Genomic DNA, 20,545 nt, shown 5'->3' on the forward strand with positions numbered 1-20,545 from the left:
ATGTTTAAAGTAGGTCATAAAGTACTGCACCAGTCATTATTGTTTTATGGACTGATGTAACATTGAATCAAGAAAGAAATATGCAAATGAAGTATTCAGTAAACCAGCGACTGCAAGGGGATAAGAAAAATGCTTGAATTATCCAGGATTTCTAAACATAGAAAAATATACATAAGCCAGCCAGGGATCACATGAATTACTTAAGTCAGTCCTGGTATTTGAGCCATCTATGTTTGAGTGAGCTGTGTTTCACTATAGTAAATAATAGGGTTATCATAACAGAAGCTCGATCTGTGATGCTGTATCCGGCAAGAGTGTGACCTGACCTTGCAAAATCCACGAGAGCCGAATACAAAATCCCAGATCTAGCTACTGTTATAATGACTCTTATTATTTACCTCCACCTTTTTGTTGTTTTGTTATTGAATGAAATCTTCAATGTTTATCGATGTTAAAATGGAACTTAGTGGAGTGTTTTTTATGTGTGCTATTTATAAAACTGTGTCAGGTCATGCATATTAATGAAAGTAGTCTGGCAACACACAATACAAAAGGTACAATATGAGATTTTTTTCTGTTTTTTCATATTAACTTGTGAAATACAAGCTGACCTAGATTTCATCCAGACAAACACTGTGATCAAATTTCATGAAGATCCAGTGTAAAATGCAGTCCCTATTGCATACACAAGGTTTTTCTTTGATTTGACCTAATGACCTAGTTTTTGACCCCAGATTACCCATATTCGAACTTGACCTAGATTTCATCAAGGCAATCATTCTGACCAAATTTCATGAAGATCAATTGAAAAAATACAGCCTCTATTGCATATGCAAGGTTTTTCTTTGATTTGACCCCAGATGACCAATATTCGAACATGACCTAGATTTCATCCAGACAAACATTGAGATCAAATTTCATTAAGATCCAGTGTAAAATGCAGTCCCTATTGCATACACAAGGTTTTTCTTTGATTTGACCTAGCGACCTAGTTTTGACCACAGATTACCCATATTCGAACTTGTCCTAGATTTCATCAAGGCAACCATTCTGACTAAATTTTATGAAAATGCAGTAAAATGCAGCCCCTATTGCATACACAAGGTTTTTTTTTATTTGACCTAGTGACCTAGTTTTTGAACCCAGATGAGCCATTTTCAAACTTGGCCTAGATTTCAAGGAAATCATTCTGACCAAATTTCATGAAGATCAATTGAAAAATACAGCCTCTATCACATACACAAGCTAAATGTTGGCAGACGACAGACACCAGACATCGAGTGATCACAATAAGGGGAGCTAAAAATGACAGCCACATGTTAGAAAATCCTGGCATGAAATGACAGACTGATCATACACCACAATTTACAACCACTTTCCTTCCAAATGAGTCACGCAAGCAGAATTTAAGTTAAAAAATTACTTAATGAAGTAAAAAAATGGAACAATGTATTACTTTTCTTCGGTCATGACAACAGGTTCTCGCTGCTCCTCTATACTGATTTCTTTCACAAGTAGGTTCTCTCCCCTGGACATCATGCGTTCTACACGCGTCATACGCTGCGAATGCATGTTGGTACGTACAGCTTTCTTCAAGAACTCCGACAATAATGCTATTGACCAGTTGTCAGGTATAATTTGTATCACCTGCAAATAAAGATGAAGAAAATAAAGAAAAGTGATGAAGTGACTGAAACAAAATCTGTATGAACTAGAGGTGCTTTTGAGAAAAGCGCATGTTTCCACAACTGCCTAATCATCTGAATAGTAAGTCTGTCTTTGTATATGCGGCCTATTGATATACACATGCTGGAGTAACTGGTCTACAACGCTGTATTGGTAGTGTTGGTAATTATGTTCTAGGGCCATAATTCCGAAGTGCTTTGGCCGATATGGCTAGTTATTGAACTTGGCAGAGGACTTATTAGCAAACACATTTTGTCCAAGTTTGGTGAAGAGCGAATGAGAAATGTTCGACTTGGAGTGTGGACAAGCTTTGTGACAGACAGACAGAAGTAAATCAATATGTCTCCCACATCACTGTGTGGTGGGAGACACAATAATTGACACCGCATCCATATTTTGAACAATTAATTATATATCTGTTTCTCTTTGTCAACTTTGTACCACATCAACTATTCCAATTTGATCTGCAACATTTCTTTTAAAAACATTTAGGAATGTAACTCAAATACTGTTAAGATAAAAATACAGTTGGTGGCTTCATTCATCCCCGCACACTTTACTCTTAGAGTCAAGCTCTATTTCTATTGGTAGCAACCAATTGCATTTTATCTTAATAGTATTTGAGTTACACTCATATCCAGTCCTAAATGGTAGTCACACAACATATAAAAACATAGCCGAATTATTACTGATTAAATACATACTAACTTGCTGTTGGAGCCATCAATACATTTTGATCTGCATAGACATCATAAAAATATGACATTATATACAAGTTCAGACCAGAGCACTAGATTAAATTGTAAAACCTCTGTACCTTTCTGAATACTATAACTATTTTCACAAAGAACCTGTGAGTTGCTACATTATTATTTCATTAACCTCAAAATTCTGTGATGCAATGTTTTTCCATTTAATAGTGGGTAATACATGTAAATACAGTGATATCATAGAACCTGTGATACTGTAAGAAACAATGAATTTAATTTCCTATGGAATGCCAGTATTGAATTTGTATACAAAAATGTATTAAAAGTTACAAATAATTTCTTAACAGACTGAAAAACTACAGACATACCTTAGCAACATCAAAGTCGGCAACATTACTGTTGAGCAGTTTTATTGCTGGTTCTACCATTAAATCTTTCTTTCTGTAAGTAAACATGCAAGTGTATGCAAGGTTTTTAGTCAGAAAATTCATCAGCATTTCAACCTCTTATTTACAAACAAAGTATCATGTACAAGTTACTATAACAATTGTTCTAAGGGTAAAACATTCTCATTCAAACTATCATGCTAAATTTCATACAAATACAGGCAACATCTTGGTCATAGTGATTTTAAGCATAAGTCCCATAACCTTTTGTTGTTCCTTGAATTTTTACACCACTAAACTAGTTCTCAACTATTGACACTATCAATCCAACGGATGCAAAAAATGTGATTCAATCATGATAAAAAAAACTCTTGATCACAGCTGGCAATGCCTTATGATTAATGTCAGGTATGGGGTTGATTCACCAGGGTTCAAGCTCCAGCCCCTAATTGATTGATTTGAGCTCATTCTTGAATCTGACCGACGACAAGTTTGCACTATAAGACTGGTCTCCAAACTCAGTTTTATAAACTCAATCACAGGAAAGCTTTCAGGAATTTTGATACCCTGATAAGGCAAAAGTCAGTATCAAAGATCAGTTAATCAAAGCATATAATCCTTCTTACTCATTTGCAGGGTCTAAGTACACACTAAGAAGTATATGGAAGAGACGTTTTCTGTAGTTTGAGTCATGCCCCTCCGAGTTGACGAGACAGTAGTTTTCAGCAGCTCCGTAATCTCGTAACTTGTGAACCAAAATCTTCAGTGCTTTTTCATGGTCCTCTAGCTATAATTAAACAAGAGGACCATGATGGTCCTGAATCGCTCACCTCTTCCCACATGATCCAGTTTTGAGTATGACGTCGTTTTTTCTATTATTTGACAAAATGACCTAGTTTTTGAGCTCATGTGACCCAGTTTTGAACTTGACCTAGATATTATCAAGATAAAAATTCTGACCAATTTTCATGAAGATCCATTGAAAATATGGTCTCTAGAGAGGTCACAAGGTTTTTCTATTATTTGACCTATGATCTAGTTTTTTAAGGCACGTGACCCAGTTTCAAACTTGACCTGGATATCATCAAGGTGAACATTCTGACCAATTTTCATGAAGATCCATTCAAGGGTATGGCCTCTAGAGAGGTCACACGGTTTTTCTATTATTTGACCTACTGACCTAGTTTTTGATGGCATGTGACCCAGTTTCAAACTTGATCACAAGGTTTTTCTATTTTTAGACCTACTGACCTAGTTTTTGACCGCACGTGACCCAGTTTCGAACTTGACCTAGATATCATCAAGATGAACATTCAGACCAACTTTCATACAGATCCCATGAAAAATATGGCCTTTAGAGAGGTCACAAGGTTTTTCTATTATTTGACCTACTGACCTAGTTTTTGATGGCATGTGGCCCAGTTTTGAACTTGACCTAGATATCATCAAGGTGAACGTTCTGACTAACTTTCATGAAGATCTTGTGAAATATATGGCCTCTAGAGAGGTCACAAGGTTTTTCTATTTTTAGACCTACTGACCTAGTTTTTGAAGGCATGTGACCCAGTTTCGAACTTGACCTAGAATTTACCAAGATGAACATTCTGACCCATTTTCATAAAGATCCCATGAAAAATGTGACCTCTAGAGATGTCACAAGGAAAAGTTTATGCACAGACGACGGACACAGCGCGATCACAAAAGCTCACCTTGTCACTTCGTGACAGGTGAGCTAAAAAATATACATTACACAATAACTTTATACCTTAACTTTATAATATCTGCCATTAAAAATATTCCAATTAACTGCAAAATTGTACATGCAACAAACACATTAAAAGCCACCATTGATATCTACACAAAAAAGTTCCTTCGAAAACTTATCATTTATAAACTTCAGTAAAGAATTTATGCATCTTCACTACAAACTAAATATACAATATAAAGTGTTGAGCAGTCCACATATGATTATAGTGCGAGTTGTTATATATAAGGAATCATTATATATTGTACACTCTTTATCTCTTGTACTATTGGGTGAATGACCATTGTCAAAAGGGCCATTTTAAAACAAGCAACAGTGTAAATAAATGCATCTCATCTTACTCAGTAAAATCAAAAGATCTTGTTTTTTTGTCTAAATCAATTTAGCAGGTACCTGATTTTTTAAAAATACCTTTAGGCATTAAAATGGGCTTTAATGTGAAGATAAAAGTCTTTACTTTTTCCACAGTAAAACTGATCTGATTATTACATGTTATAAATCAATTAATTTTATCCTCTTTGTGTACCTGCAGAGTATAATCTTTATTCTTTATATTCAAACTTTAGCATGACTTGTGTTTTCAGTACTTCTAAAACTTGAATACAGATCAAAATTCAAGTAACTGCAAGTACTGTTTTGTTTACTTTCCATTGCTTAGGCCACACCAAATTGATAAGTTGTTCATTGGATTTTTTTCTGAAAAATTTGAGGCGGCGAGTGAAAAAATAATTTAAATATTTTTTTGGTTTTTGAGAAAATCAGGAGCAAGCGAAGAGCGAAGAAATATATTTGTCTTCATTTGGCTCTCGACTGACTAATAAAAACCTTAAAATAGAATGTATAGCCCTTTTAAATTAAAAAGTAAGTCCCCAGGGATTGAGAAAATCTAACCCGCAGACGTACAACAAAGCGAACTCGTGAAATAAGGTAATAACATTGTCATACAGTACACTGTAATCAAATATCAAATCAAATATTTACTGCTATGAAAATGTAGCATTCTTAGCTGACTTTACAAAGTTTTTGATACATCAAATATCTATGTGAGTGTTGCTAGATCTATTAAAGCTTCTGATTTGAAACTTAGAACAGTTATTTACTGTCAAAGTCTACACCAGGAGAAAAAATACTCTTTAGTCTGAGTCTAGACAGAGTTATGCCCCTTTTTATCATAGAATATTTTTAATTAAGTTTTATATAATGACCAATAGCTCTGTACTTTAATAGCTTCTGACTATTATGCCCCTTTTACTGGCAAAATTCTGATTTAGAAAAGTTGAGCATGAAGTCTTATGTACAGCTCTTTTTTCTAACTTTAAACTTTCATAACATATTAAATTTGTTGAAACAAAGTCTCAATTAAAGTCTGAAATGGAGATTAATGTGCATTAACATTAGTCTACTAAATGACTGGAAAATATGAAAATCAAAACTGTCCTGAAAACAACTCGTAATGTAAATTCCTTACCCCACCAATTTTCGTATGCAAATGCTGATCATTTGGACAGGAAAAAAACAGAAAACAGATAAGTGACATGCATCAATAAGTATTTACCCTTACCAAAATAATGTAGATTGATTTTATCAAACTAATTAGTATGTTTTTCTTCATCCAGTTTTCAGTGAAATAAATCGATTTTTGTAGTATGTAATTTGGTAAACATTTGAAGAAAATGGCGTAACTGCATAAAGGGGAAATAACTTTAATGCAACTAAATATAAGTATTATGATTTATTATAGATGATGTGTGCGTAGTATGTATTTATTTTGATTAAAATCCATTTGAGAACAGTCTGAGACTGAAAGTATAAGCATTCATACACTTTTACGTCCGTAAAAAGTAGCGCACCAAAAAATTTTGGATTGATTTTTTTCAATGGGGCGAGCGCAAGCCAAAAACAAAAAAAAAAATATTTTTTTTTGTGTTTCTGAAAATATACGAGCGGCAAATCCGATGAACAACTTTTTAATTTGGTGAGGCCTTACTTGTTAAATTTTGTTTTATTTGTCACATTAGCAGAGCTTTAAATGAAGAAGGAAGACCCCCAGATGCCCCTATTAGCATTTTTTTCAGACATGGGCAAACAATTAGGTAGAGTCACCAACCTTCTAGAAGCTAGATGTATAACTTCTTCACATGTAAGAATTTAATCATAAGCATCAAACATGACTTGAACCCACACTGAAGAGGGGAATCAAACACTGCTTGAAGATGTAGAAAGAAACACACCATAGCTAGAACTCAGAAGAGAGGGGGACCAAACATGCCTTGAACTCAGTGGTGCGGGGAACTGAACATGGCTTATATCCAGTGGAGGGGAACTGAGTACAGCTTGAATCCAAAGAGGAAATGAAAAAGTGATTGCCAACAAACGGCACCAACCATTTGGTCAATTAGGCCCCTTCTATTGATAAAATCCATTATGCCGTTCAATTAAACAAGAGGACCATGATGGTCCTGAATCGCTCACCTATCCCCACATGACCCAGTGTTGAACTGAGTATGAGGTCGTTATTTCTATTATTTGACATAGTGACCTAGATTTTGAGCACATGTGACCTAGATATCATCAAGATAAAAAATTCTGACCAATTTTCATGAAGATCCATTGAAAAATATGGCCTCTAGAGAGGTCACAAGGTTTTTCTATTATTTGACCTAATGACCTAGTTTTTGAAGGCACGTGACCAACTTTTAAACTTGACCTAGATATCATCAAGGTGAACATTCTCACCAATTTTCATGAAGATGTCGTGAAAAATATGGCCTCTAGAGAGGTCACAAGGTTTTTCTATTTTTCGACCTACTGACCTAGTTTTTGATCGCACATGACCCAGTTAGGAACCTGACCTAGATATCATCAAGCTGAACATTCTCACCAATTTTCATGAAGATCCGTTGAGAAATATGGCCTCTAGAGAGGTCACAAGGTTTTTTCTATTTTTAGACCTACTGACCTAGTTTTTGACCCCAAGTGACCCAGTTTCGAACTTGACTTAGATATCATCAAGGTGAACATTCTGACCAATATTCATAAAGATCTCATGAAAAATATGGCCTCTAGAGAGGTCACAAGGTTTTTCTATTTTTAGATCTACTGACCTAGTTTTTAACCCTACGTGACCCAGTTTCGAACTTGACCTAGATATCTTCAAGGTAAACACTCTGACCAATTTTCATGAAGATCCATTGAAAAATATCGCCTCTAGAGAGGTAACAAGGTTTTCCTATTTTTAGACCTACTGACCTAGTTTTTGACCGCACGTGACCCAGTTTCGAACCTGACCTAGATATCATCAAGGTGAACATTCTGACCAATTTTCATGAAGATCCATTGAGAAATATGGCCTCTAGAGAGGTCACAAGGTTTTTCTATTTTTAGATCTACTGACCTAGTTTTTGACCCCACATGACCCAGTTTCGAACTTGACCTAGATATCATCAAGGTGAACAATCTGACCAATATTCATGAAGATCTCATGAAAAATATGGCCTCTAGAGAGGTCACAAGGTTTTTCTATTTTTAGATCTACTGACCTAGTTTTTAACCCCACGTGACCCAGTTTTGAACGTGACCTAGATATCATCAAGGTGAACATTCTGGCCAATTTTCATGAAGATCCATTGAGAAATATGGCCTCTAGAGAGGTCACAAGGTTTTTCTATTTTTAGACCTAATGACCTAGTTTTTGACCCTACGTGACCCAGTTTCGAACTTGACCTAGATATCATCAAGGTAAACATTCTGACCAATATTCATGAAGATCTCATGAAAAATATGGCCTCTAGAGAGGTCACAAGGTTTTTCTATTTTTAGACCTACTGACCTAGTTTTTGAACCCACGTGACCCAGTTTCGAACTTGACCTAGATATCATCAAGGTGAACATTCTGACCAATTTTCATGAAGATCTTATGAAATATATGGCCTCTAGAGAGGTCACAATGTTTTTCTATTTTTAGACCTACTGACCTAGTTTTTGAAGGCACGTGACCCAGTTTCGAACTTGACCTAGATATCATCAAGATGAACATTCTGACCAACTTTCATAAAGATCCCATGAAAAATGTGACCTCTAGAGTGGTCACAAGCAAAAGTTTACGGACGCACGGACGGACGACGGACACCGCGTGATCACAAAAGCTCACCTTGTCACTTTGTGACAGGTGAGCTAAAAATATGTTGATATCTTTTAGAAATATGAACCAACCTTGCCATACAATATTGCACACTCAGCATGCATCTCTTGTTCCTTGGCTTTGCCAAGAATCAACTGTACACGATACAGGCTTGACATCTGTAACATATGCCGCAACTTGGATCTGTAAATGTTAAAGGCCACATTTCTAGTTAATATATGTCTTTGTTCATTATAGAAGAAACTTTTAATACACTGAACAGCATTCTTCAAGGTTTAAATAATACTTTCCCTAATCAGCAATATAACATTTTTACAAAATCATATACGAAACTTTTGTTTGCATTATGAGATCAACTTTAAGTATACCGGTAAATGCTTACCTGGCCATATCAATTTGTTCCTTTTTCACACTATTATTCTTCATTAACTGCAGTACATTGTCTAAATATAACACTGCTAAATGGGTGTGGTATTTCTCTTTCTGAAATCATCATAAATTTATCATTGTACTTTCCCATCTTTGGTAAGAGAATAATATCCCAGGAGTATCTACCATATGATTTAGACAAATACAGTTATGTTCACACAACTTTACAAGCTAGATGAATTAATCCTGGAAATGCAAACAACAAAACACGGCAAGTAAATATTTCACTTATATTTTATTTCCTGTTTTATAAAATACTTTCATGTTATTTTTTTATTTTTGGCAATATAAGTGTGTAATGTGAGAAAGTTAGAGAATTCATACCTCTAGTTTTCGTTGAAATATCAAATACTCCAGGTATGTGACAACAGCTTTTGGGTATCTATGTAAATAATCTATCACAGTATCAGATCGTAATCTCTCTGAGGGAGGTTCCTGGGCTGGACGCTCTGTCAGAATCTGACATATAGAGAAACAACACGATAACAAAAACATTACTCAGCAATAAACTACCCTACCAGAGGGTAACTTGTGATTCTATAGTTATGGCAGGATCCATCATTTTGTGAGTGGCAGATGGACAGACTGACAAAAGGACAAAGTAATATAAAGTCAGGGTTGCCACTTAGTTGAGAAAATGAAATTCCCTGACCTTTCCCTGACTTTTCCCTGGCTAAACCATACTTTTCACAGACCAATACCACCATATTTTTTTGGCTTCCTTCTCCCCTACAGCCGTCCAATCCGACCTTTTATATTTATTTTGTTTGGGATATAACAAACTTTCATTAACAAATATCAAAATTCCAAAGTTAACATAAAAACGAAATTGATTCAAATACATTTAAATTAAGTTTTAACACAATTACACCAAAATGTGTTTGGAAATACTTATAAATACTGCTTGAGGACTGCCATAACCACTGAACATTTTAAACATTGGCCAAGAATTTCATTTTTCCCTGACTTTTCTAAAATTTCATTTTTCACAGAGCATTATCAAGATTTCCCTGACAATTCACTGACCTTAAAAAAAATAATCAATTTTCCCTGAATTTTCAAGGTAAGTGGCAACCCTGAAAGTGCATATCTATTATATTGCCATGTACCAGGTTTCATGAAACTATACTGAGAGGGATCTAAAATTATTCATCAAAACTTTGATTCCCTCATTTGCTTCCATTTGCCAGATTTTATCACTTCTTGTAAAATCTTAAATTTTGGATTGTCCCTTGGAAAAGAACATAAAAATCACCCGACCTGATGTTTAATTTTTATATAAACCCAAAGACATCAATTTTATATATACAACTCTAACAATATTCGGAAAATATGATACTGACTCACATTTTTCTCAAGGAACTGAAATTAACAAGGTGTTGTTACAACTTCTATCAAAAGTTTATCATCTAAAAGGCATCTAGCACATACACAAGTATAACTAATATATGTAAATAAAATACAGTCAAACTTTGTTCACTCAAACTTTCCAGGACCGGCAAAATTTGTTTGAGTTATCAGTAGTTCCAGTCATCGAACAACAAACATTATACAGGGACATTGCAGACCTGACAATGAGTTCGAGCTAGGGGCAGTGCTCGAATTATCTGAGTTCGAGTGAAAGAAGTATAACTGTATGTAAAATAACATTACATAGGTCTATCAAATATACTGTAAGTAATTCTTACCTTAATACTAAATTCCTGGTCCCTTTCTAAAGCCCAGTCAATATATTTCCAGACTAAGTCATGGTCACTTAAACTGTGAAAAAGAAAACAACATTTATAACAGCATCAAATATATACTAGTACTCCTTATAAAAATTGCTGGTCTGTAGTTTGAGCTATTGACCTGTTCATATTTCAAAAGACTTAAGTAAATTCCATACATTCTAAAAATGCATCTTACATTAATTGAGTTCTTATCTGTACTAAAAAAAACCCTTTGTTTGTGTACCACTGAAATTAGGCACTATTTTCTACTTTCAAGTGCAGCAGGACATGAGTTGCCTTTCCATAACCAGACAGCTCTAGAACTTAAGACAAGTTGTGAAGCAACATCAACGCTGACAGGAGACAAAACTTGTTGTAGTCCATGTATAAAACCTAGAAGATCCATACTGTTTCCACATTCTCACCTATTTAACAAAGGAATAAGGATTCAAAGCAATCTCAATTTTTTTAAGGAAACTGGACAACACTTACCTTGAAAGAAAATTTACTACAAACTCAAAACCAGGAAATAATTGATCTTGTATATCTCCATTCACAAGCCTGTAATAAACAAGTGTTACACCATAAACTACAGCAGTTTAGAAGTATACATTTGTACTCGTTTCTTATTGGAATTTACTCAACAGCAGTGAGACTTGTGTTACACAGTTACTTCCGAGCTTTACTGGCAGAAGACCAAAGATGCCCCTTTCAAGCATTTACCAGGGACTCAAGCATATGACCTCCTGTGTCTGACCATAATCTTCAAACTGACCAATGGTCAGGTGGTATTATAAGACTGGTCTCCAAACTCTGTTTTAATACCTTAAAGCTTTAACTACAAATAACAATATTGAGACAGGAATGAGAGTAACAAGCTAAATGAAGGCTCAAAAACTTATAAATTTTCAAAGCAGATGTATCCCAAATTTCAATCCTAATTGCTAATTTTGATATTACAGTCAAGTTTACCTATTGCATGGATTTTAGGTATTCAAAATAAGAGAAAGGGCATAAAAGAATGGATTCTTCTGAAACTGTAACCTTTACATCATTATAACCTACATACTTGCCTTTAACACCTTAATATTTTAATTAATTTTAACAATACACTAGCATAAAAAACAATCTACATCAGAAAAGTACTACACTATATTGTCTTTATTTATTTACTTATCTAATCCATATATTTAATGCCTTATCATTCAATCACACTATAATATCAGTGATTTACTTACCCAGTCCATATATTTAATGATTTATCATTCAATCACACTATATCATCATGGACAATTTACTTACCAAATCCATATATTTAAAGCTTTAATCTTCTATGATGATCTACTTACCTTGTTCTACATATATTAAATGATTTATCATTCAATCACACTATATGATCATTGAAGACTGACTTACCTAGTCCATATATTTAATGCTTTATCATTATCTCCATGATATTTGTATAACAATGCTAGTGCATGATGGCGATTGTATTTCTCCAACCATTCCACACAATCCTTTAATTCACAACCTGAATCTTCTTCTACAAGGGGAACTAACTCTGGAGAATTCCGCTCTGCATAAAGTTTTAATAATGCGACATCAATCTCCTGAAAAAATACATACAAGTAATTACTCTCTCACAGGATGCTTTGTCACATGCCTTTATTAAATTTCTTATCATTTTGATAGACATGTGAACTAACTAATCCCAAATATATTTCAGAATTCAGAAAAAACTGGGCCATCAAACTCAACAAATTTTCAGGTAATATTATATCACATAAGGAAGTCCTTTCAAGCTACTAAGTTTAGCCTGTTATAAATACTGGAGCCTTTGATCTGGTATTTTGCATATTGTCAATAAGTATGACTGTTTGAGGGAAACCTTCCATGCCTTCCATAGATCAAACTCTTACATACTGACGCAATTAAAATATTTTGTTCATTACATAACAATCATATATACTTGCCTCCAGCTCAATTTCTGTTTTAATAAGTTTTTGATGTCTTTCAACACAAATGTTAAATGTTACCTGTTTGAGACCATGACTGTCTTTGGTGCCTCTGATGTCCTCTAGGTATGTGATGAGGAAGGTTTTGTACTGAGATATCACATTCTGGTCTCCACGTGCCAACTGATTTATATCCGCGATCTCGTGCAGGCCAGGCATACTGCGTTGAAAACTACTACTGGATGGCATCAGTCTTGGGTACAGACTGATTACCTGAAATATTCAATACATATTTAAATCTGACTAAGAAGTTACCAGAAGAGAACTAAACAGAAAAAAATCTGTACTGCATTAATTTACTTTTTACGATATTTTAGCTTGACTGTGATGAAAGCTTGATGCTTATTTGAATCACTCTAAATTCCACTTCCTGGAAAGGTCAGTACTGGAGTCATACAAGGAAAGGTCAACTTCTTTAGATCAAAAAACAACCACAACCCATCAGTTTTACTATATCAAGTTACTATTACTATCTACTATAAAGCAAGTGCAGTGTTACCCCACTACGTTGAACAGACATTAGACGCAGACAAAGACTAATGGCTGACGAGAAGTAGTTTTCATGAAACGAGGGATCTGGTATAAGGAAATTCAACTGTTTATCAACACTGTCAAATGACACTGTGACGTGAATAAATTTGCACCACCTATCTTTACATTATCATTCTATTTATTATCTTCAGTATATTATATTACTGATACTGTATTTCATTAGTCAGAAATTGTTTAAACAAACCTCTCTTATGTCAACTTGACCACTTTTAAATAGATCTTGAGCCTCGTCAAAATTTCTCTGTGAAAACTCTATAAATGCTGCCTGTTGCTGTATTCTGCGATATATCTGAAATAACAGAGAGATAAATGTCTTGAAAATGTTGTATAGTTTAACACAGGATACATCTGACAAGACTAAATTAAGACAGTATTCACTTAAGAAAAAGATCTTGGTCTGTATAATTCACTATGTATGAATATTTCAAACTTCGTTTGATGGGGGTTAAAAGCCATTTTTAACAGTCTTTCATTTATATGATACAGTAGTCAAATAACCTTACAAGTCTTGATTTCCAAAGCAGTATTATACATGTAAGAGACAACTTCCATACATATGTCAAAGATGGAGGTCAGAATCAAATATAGCCAACTGGATTCTTAAGTTCAAATGTTGCTTTTTATAAAAACAGAAAAAAGTCATACAGCTCCCACCTTTATAGTCAATCTTCACCTCAGCTGCTCTAATCATTACCGTATGTGTGAGACATTTTGTTATCAAATATTAAATAAAATTTACCTTTAAGAATTTATCTTTGGTTAGTCCAGCGTGGTTGGCATTCTTGGCTAGGTCCAGAGCCTCCTGAGTCCTTTTGTCTGCCAGCAGACCTTGAACCTAAACAATTAATCAGGTGAATGTAGCAGCTGTGTTGGATGGTAACTGAGTAACTGATAAGCATATCCTTTTGATTCTAAAAGAAGTTTCATTTTTAAGCTGCCATAACAAGTTTCATCTAATGTTAATCTTCAAATAAAACAAGGAGCTGCGTTCAATCAACGCTTGATGCCCCTGGTGGCATCCTTGTCGATACAAAGCAACCTAAGTTCAAAACGAGGTCAAGATCAAACTGAGGTCAGGTGATGTTTGAAGATGAGGAATGGTCACAGGTTAAATCTGTATTAGTATCAATTCATTCTTGTAAGCGGTATTGATGCTAGACGAAACGGTCCCATTTAGTTAACCATGAGATGGCCCATATAAAGCAACCTAAGTCCAAAATGAGGTCAAGGTCAAACTAAGGTCAGGTGATGTCTGAAGATGAGGAATGGTCACAGGTTACATCTGCATTAGTATCAAGTCATTCTAGTAAGGGGTACTGATGAGAAATGTTCGACTTATGAGTGCGGACAAGATTTGTGACAGACAGACACACAAATACATACATACACAGACAGACAGGAGTAAATCAATATGTCTCCCACACCACTCTGTGGTGGGAGACATAATAACCAAGATAGAGTGAAAGTAAAACTTCAACCTGGAATTTAAATTAGGAAGGGGGCACAGTTCATGAAATATTTAAGTCAAAGCTACAGACTTTATGTCATGTGATGTCAGTGTAGATATATGGCAACATTCTTAAATTTAAAGTGCATCAAAATTTTAACCTGAAATTAAAAGTAAAAATTGGCATACTTCATAAAATATTGGTGTCGGGGCTAAAGAACTTGTGTCATTTGGTGGGACAAAACTGTACGTTTAAAACATCATGTTATAATACAGGTAAAGTTTAAGTACATCAAAATTTTAACCAACATGTGGACCTAGACACCAATGGCAGAGTGATACCTCTCCATATACTTGCTAAAAAACCAAAGAAACATTAAAACCTGTTCAAGTTCTCAAATATCTACATTAGTAAATCACAGAAGAATATATTTTTTCAAACTATTTCTTACACTGCCTTCATTTCAAAAGCATCTAAAGTATTTGAAAGGGAGGCAATAATAAGTTCTCACCTGTTTCTCCCAAGCAACCGGCACCAAGGAGTATATTTCTTTCTGAGAGGCTATAAATAAACGTCCATCAAAATCATTGAGCACGACCCCACCTTGGAAAGGTATAGCCTGTTTTTGCTGCTGATCTAAAATACTGAAATATACATCACAGAACTGCTGTTACAGTTACATGAGAAACTGCTATATCATCAATTAATATTTCTTGTTTCAAGTTTGAATGCACTTTGAATACTGTAAAATCGTATAGTTTTGTGGGTACAGAATTCCAAGTTTTCTTCAAAATGGGTAATTCCCGGGGATATGAATTAGTGGATGTCAACTCTGAAGATTTAAGCTTTTTGTTTGGATTTTTTTCCTTGTCATCGTCTTAATCAAACTACATTCCAAGTTGTATGCAAAGGCTATAATACATTCAGCTGGGATCACATCATCACAATGACTCAAAACATTTGAGAGCCACATAAAGACAGTTTCATTGCAAATGTAATATAACTATAATGTTACTACAAAAACAGACTCGTTTTAGAAGCCATCTGAACAAGTTTGAGCCTCTTTCATGAAATTGTAGCAAACTGCAGCTTGATCCCCAATCTATCCACTGCTACTTGATTATCTGACTCCAAGTTTCAATTATAGAGGAGCTAAACTTTGTTGTTTACTCAGAATTTGAACAAACAATTCAGACTGGTTTACCTGTGTATTGTAATAAACTCATCATTCATGGCAATGATGTATGGATGTACATAACCAACACTCCGTAAGTTTTCAGACCATTGCAATGGCGGTCGCTGAGAAATGCCTTCTGATGTTACAAACATACCTAATGCACTGGGACCAGTCAAAAGAAATTCCTCCTGAAATAAGAGACACAGTCAACAGAATCATAGAATACATAATGTGCACTGAGATCAGTCAAAGAAAACTCAGAAAATGGTGATTGTGTATTAAGAACACTGGGATCAGTCAAAAAAAAAAAAAAAACTCCTGAAATTTGAGACACAGTCAACAACATTATAAACTGAGGCATGTCAAAGAAAAAGACTACTTAAAAAATAAAAATTAGAGACTCGGTCTATCCTGGATAATTAGAATCTGAAGCACTCCACCAGGCTAAAGTAATTCATCTTACAAAAGTTTTAATCAGACTGTCAGGGCACTTTGACCAATCAACAGAAACGATTCCATAATTCTAAAACCCGATTACAGCATTAGGCCCATTTACAGATACTCTTGGAGCAAACCTTGAGGACCAGTCACTAAAACTCATACCTCCTAACCAAGAATGTAGACAAATAATAAAAGCACATAAACTACTCATAAAGAATTCAAAGTATGTCTGACCTAGTCAAATATATCACAAGAGCTCTCAAGACTGCATGACCTTAACCTTCTTAACATTTTACTTACTTAAATGTCAAAGCCAAAATCATTTTACCACAGATTTCCAGCTGTGTCATGTTTAATCAACAGATGTTGGCAGGTTCTTATGACTGACAACGGAAAACTTCTCAAGACAAGGAGCTGCGTTCAATAAATGCTTGATGCCCCCGGTGGCATCCTTGTCGATACAAAGCAACCTAAGTCCAAAACAAGGTCAAGGTCAAGGTCAAACTGAGGTCAGGTGATGTTTGAAGATGAGGAATGGTCACAGGTTACATCTGTATTAGTATCAATTCATTCTTTTAAGCGGTATTGATGCTAGACGAAACGGTCCCATTTGGTTAACCAAGGGATGGCCCATATAAAGCGACCTAAGTCCAAAATGAGGTCAAGGTCAAGGTCAAACTGAGGTCAGGTATTGTCTGAAGATGAGGAATGGTCACAGGTTACATCTGCATTAGTATCAAGTCATTCTAGTAAGGGGTATTGATGCTAGATGAAACGGTCCCATTTGGTTAACCTTGTACAGACGGACAGTACAATCACTATATGCCTCCCGCATCAGTAGATGCGGGGGGCATAAAAATACCACCAGCTCTTGATTCAAGCTATTACATAACTTGCCAACAGGTACAATGTACAAGTTATTTCTTAAGTTCATACTATTACAATTTTTGAAGATGTAATGTAAAAAGGTGCTATCAACATTATGTATATCAAAGGAGGACAGCCCTTTTGCAGTTTGACACATTTTTTTGGAATAACATCAAACTTGAAACATTTCATAACAATGAAAGATTTTACTGTGTTAATACGCATCATAATTTACCTTACTGATCCTTTTCACAATAGGTAGTGTATGTTCTGTATCAATAGGGAAAAGATCTGTGTTCTGTCCTGTCTCATAATTTACCATACAATACAGTGACATCATTGCTGCACATACTACATGCCCATCCAAACCCTGAAACAGATAATTTTTATATGAGAGAAAATAAAATTACAGAATCACCGACATGCAGTTTTTGAAAAAGCTATCAAACAGCAAAATCACAGAAACAGCTGACAAGGAAATGAATTTCAATTTGTTTTAAAATATTTGCCCATCAAACATGCAAAAAGAAAACAAATCACATTCCTGTACAACAAACCTGAAGAGAATACATCTTTGCAGAGACAAATCTTTAATACATCAATGATTTACTGTTAAACATGTTGAAGATACAATCAAACCTGTGTTAAGCAGCCAGCTAAGGGAGCAGCATAATCTGGCTGCTAAGGCAGGTGGCTGCTTAAGAGAGGTTGAATTTAGAACAGAAACTCAATTTGGGAAGTAAGCTGACTGGCTGCTTAAAGGGAATTCCTATAGTTTTTTTATGCGCATCTTTCTGCGCAGCCGACACTTTCTATGGAAAACTGAACTGAAGTCAATATTTGTTGAAACATGTGACAGACAATCTTAAATATGAGGAATCTTGAATGAAATAACATTTTTGATAAGTTTTATCAGTAATCAAATGTTGATACTGTTTTATGTTGTATTGACAAGTATCATGCCTGACAGGTATCTTGCTATTTTTGTGGTTGTGTTTTCACATCGCATTTTAGTACAAAGACAGTGTCGTTCATATAATGTAAGATAATTGACTTAGTACTGATAAAACAATATCACCTTTCAGATTATTTAGTATTCAATTATAGAAAGAATTAAGAATTTTTAAAACTTTTCTTTAACTTCTAGCAGACATACATGTAATCAATTTGGCCAGGTTCGCGCCATTTTCCGTCCAAACAGGTGTTGTATTCTAGTGGTCTTAACATAAAATTTAGCCTGGTGACCCATACATTTTTAGCCATTTTTATGCTCACAATACAATTATCTAGACACAAGAAAAACAGGAAAAAATTCTATGAAAGAGTTTTTTCAAAATTTAAAAAAATATTCTTCACTATGGGTATTTTTCATTGAAAAAAGTTCACAAAAGTGAATATGAAACAATATATTTTTTTCATTTGTACCCATTATTGTAAGGATAGAGTATTACAAATATAACTATGATATCAAATAAATATATAATAAAATCTGTAAAAAGAAAAAAACCTTATTGTGCTGTCTTGATGTATATTTTGGTTGGTATTTATAAAAAAGCAGAAAATTCTGAAAATGTTGAAAAATCACTGGCAGTTTCAGCAACAGTGGGTGTGTTTAAAACAATTTTTCACAAAAACAAACCTGGTGACCAATTGTTTTTATTTGTTCATTATTTTCAGCACAAATTTTCCTATCATATATGTGAATTAAAAAAAAATCTATGAAAGGAAAAACACTATAGGAATTCTCTTTAAGGCAAGTAGATGCTTAATAGAAATGACAGCTCAGGCAGGTTCAATGGTATACTGTTTTCCAATATGATACAGCTATTATCACTTGTACAAGAAAAACACTGTTTATAAATGGCAATTTATCTATATTAAAATAAACTTTTATTATAAGTAAACAAAACTATCCCTGTAGAAGTATACTCACTATGACACTGGCTGGTTCTGACAGAGATATATCTTTCACATGTATCATCTTATCATCTGTAATATTGTATAACTGTAACTGCTTTTTCTTCAGTGCTACACACACCTCCACACTAAATGGACTACTCTGTACTGGATTCTCATTCAAACAAAAATGGGTCACTCCTTTGATTTTAGCTCCTCCCACTGCAGGCTGTAATATTTATAAACAACAAGAGCTGTCACTAATGGTGACAAATGCCCCCCCAGCACCTTGACCTTTGACCTGGTGACCCCAAAGTCAGTAGGGGTGGTGTACTCCATAAGTACTATCAGCATGTGAAGTCTGAAGGTCCTGGGTGAAGTGGTTCGCATGTAAAGTGCCTTCACGCAAAAGGTTAAGGTTGGGCCTGTGACCTTGACCTTTGACCTGGTGACCCCAAAGTCAGTAGGGTTCGTGTACTCTTAAAGCATGTGAAGTTTGAAGGTCCTGGGAGAAGTGGTTCGCGAGTAAAGTGCCTTCATGCAAAAAGTTAATGTTGGCCCTTGTGACCTTGACCTTTGACCTGGTGACCCCAAAGTCAGTAGGAGTGGTATACTCAATAAGTACTATCAGCATGTGAAGTCTGAAGGTCCTGGGTGCAGTGGTTTGCGAGTAAAGTGCCTTCAAGCAAAAAGGTAATGTTGGCCCCTGTGACCTTGACCTTTGACCTGGTGACCCCAATATCAGTAGGGGTGGTGTACTCAATAAGTACAATCAGTATGTGAAGTTTGAAGGTCCTGGGTGCAGTTGTTCGCGAGTAAAGTGCCTTCATGCAAAACGTTAACATTGGCCCCTGTGACCTTGACCTTTGACCTGGTGACCCAAAAGTCAGTAGGGGTGGTGTACTTAATAAGTACTATCAGCAAGTGAAGTTTGAAGGTCCTGGGTGAAGTGGTTCGCGAGTAAAGTGCCTTCATGCAAAAAGTTAACGTTGGCCCCTGTGACCTTGACCTTTGACCTGGTGACCCAAAAGTCAGTAGGGGTGGTGTACTTAATAAGTACTATCAGCATGTGGAGTTTGAAGGTCCTGGTGGCAGTGGTTCGCGAGTAAAGTGCCTTCATGCAAAAAGTTAACATTGGCCCCTGTGACCTTGACCTTTGACCTGGTGACCCCAATGTCAGTATGGGTGGTGTACTCAATAAGTACTATCAGCATGTGAAGTTTGAAAGTCCTGGGTGCAGTGGTTCGCGAGTAAAGTGCCTTCATGCAAAAAGTTAACGTTGTGACGAACTAACTAACTAACAAACGGACGGACAGTTGA

At 35.2% G+C, this 20,545-nt stretch overlaps 1 protein-coding gene across 1 annotated transcript in view; it reads right to left on the reverse strand.

Annotated features, from left to right (window-relative positions):
- LOC123537659 (transforming growth factor-beta receptor-associated protein 1-like) overlaps positions 1–20,545 on the reverse strand; it is a 31,771-nt gene that overhangs the window by 5,921 nt on the left and 5,305 nt on the right. Inside the window, exons 5-20 of the mRNA XM_053528274.1 lie at positions 19,263–19,454; positions 17,565–17,699; positions 16,049–16,209; positions 15,356–15,488; positions 14,136–14,231; positions 13,581–13,685; positions 12,866–13,057; positions 12,246–12,439; positions 11,322–11,390; positions 10,806–10,878; positions 9,442–9,576; positions 9,071–9,171; positions 8,760–8,871; positions 3,409–3,569; positions 2,765–2,837; positions 1,457–1,647 (exon numbers count right to left, since the gene is read on the reverse strand). Of these exons, the coding sequence (XP_053384249.1) occupies positions 1,457–1,647; positions 2,765–2,837; positions 3,409–3,569; positions 8,760–8,871; positions 9,071–9,171; positions 9,442–9,576; positions 10,806–10,878; positions 11,322–11,390; positions 12,246–12,439; positions 12,866–13,057; positions 13,581–13,685; positions 14,136–14,231; positions 15,356–15,488; positions 16,049–16,209; positions 17,565–17,699; positions 19,263–19,454 (2,123 nt within the window). The remainder of the gene's footprint in view (positions 1–1,456; positions 1,648–2,764; positions 2,838–3,408; positions 3,570–8,759; positions 8,872–9,070; positions 9,172–9,441; positions 9,577–10,805; positions 10,879–11,321; positions 11,391–12,245; positions 12,440–12,865; positions 13,058–13,580; positions 13,686–14,135; positions 14,232–15,355; positions 15,489–16,048; positions 16,210–17,564; positions 17,700–19,262; positions 19,455–20,545) is intronic.

This window comes from Mercenaria mercenaria, chromosome 17 (genome assembly GCF_021730395.1).
Source record: "Mercenaria mercenaria strain notata chromosome 17, MADL_Memer_1, whole genome shotgun sequence".
In the NCBI taxonomy this organism is placed as follows: Eukaryota; Metazoa; Mollusca; class Bivalvia; order Venerida; family Veneridae; genus Mercenaria; species Mercenaria mercenaria.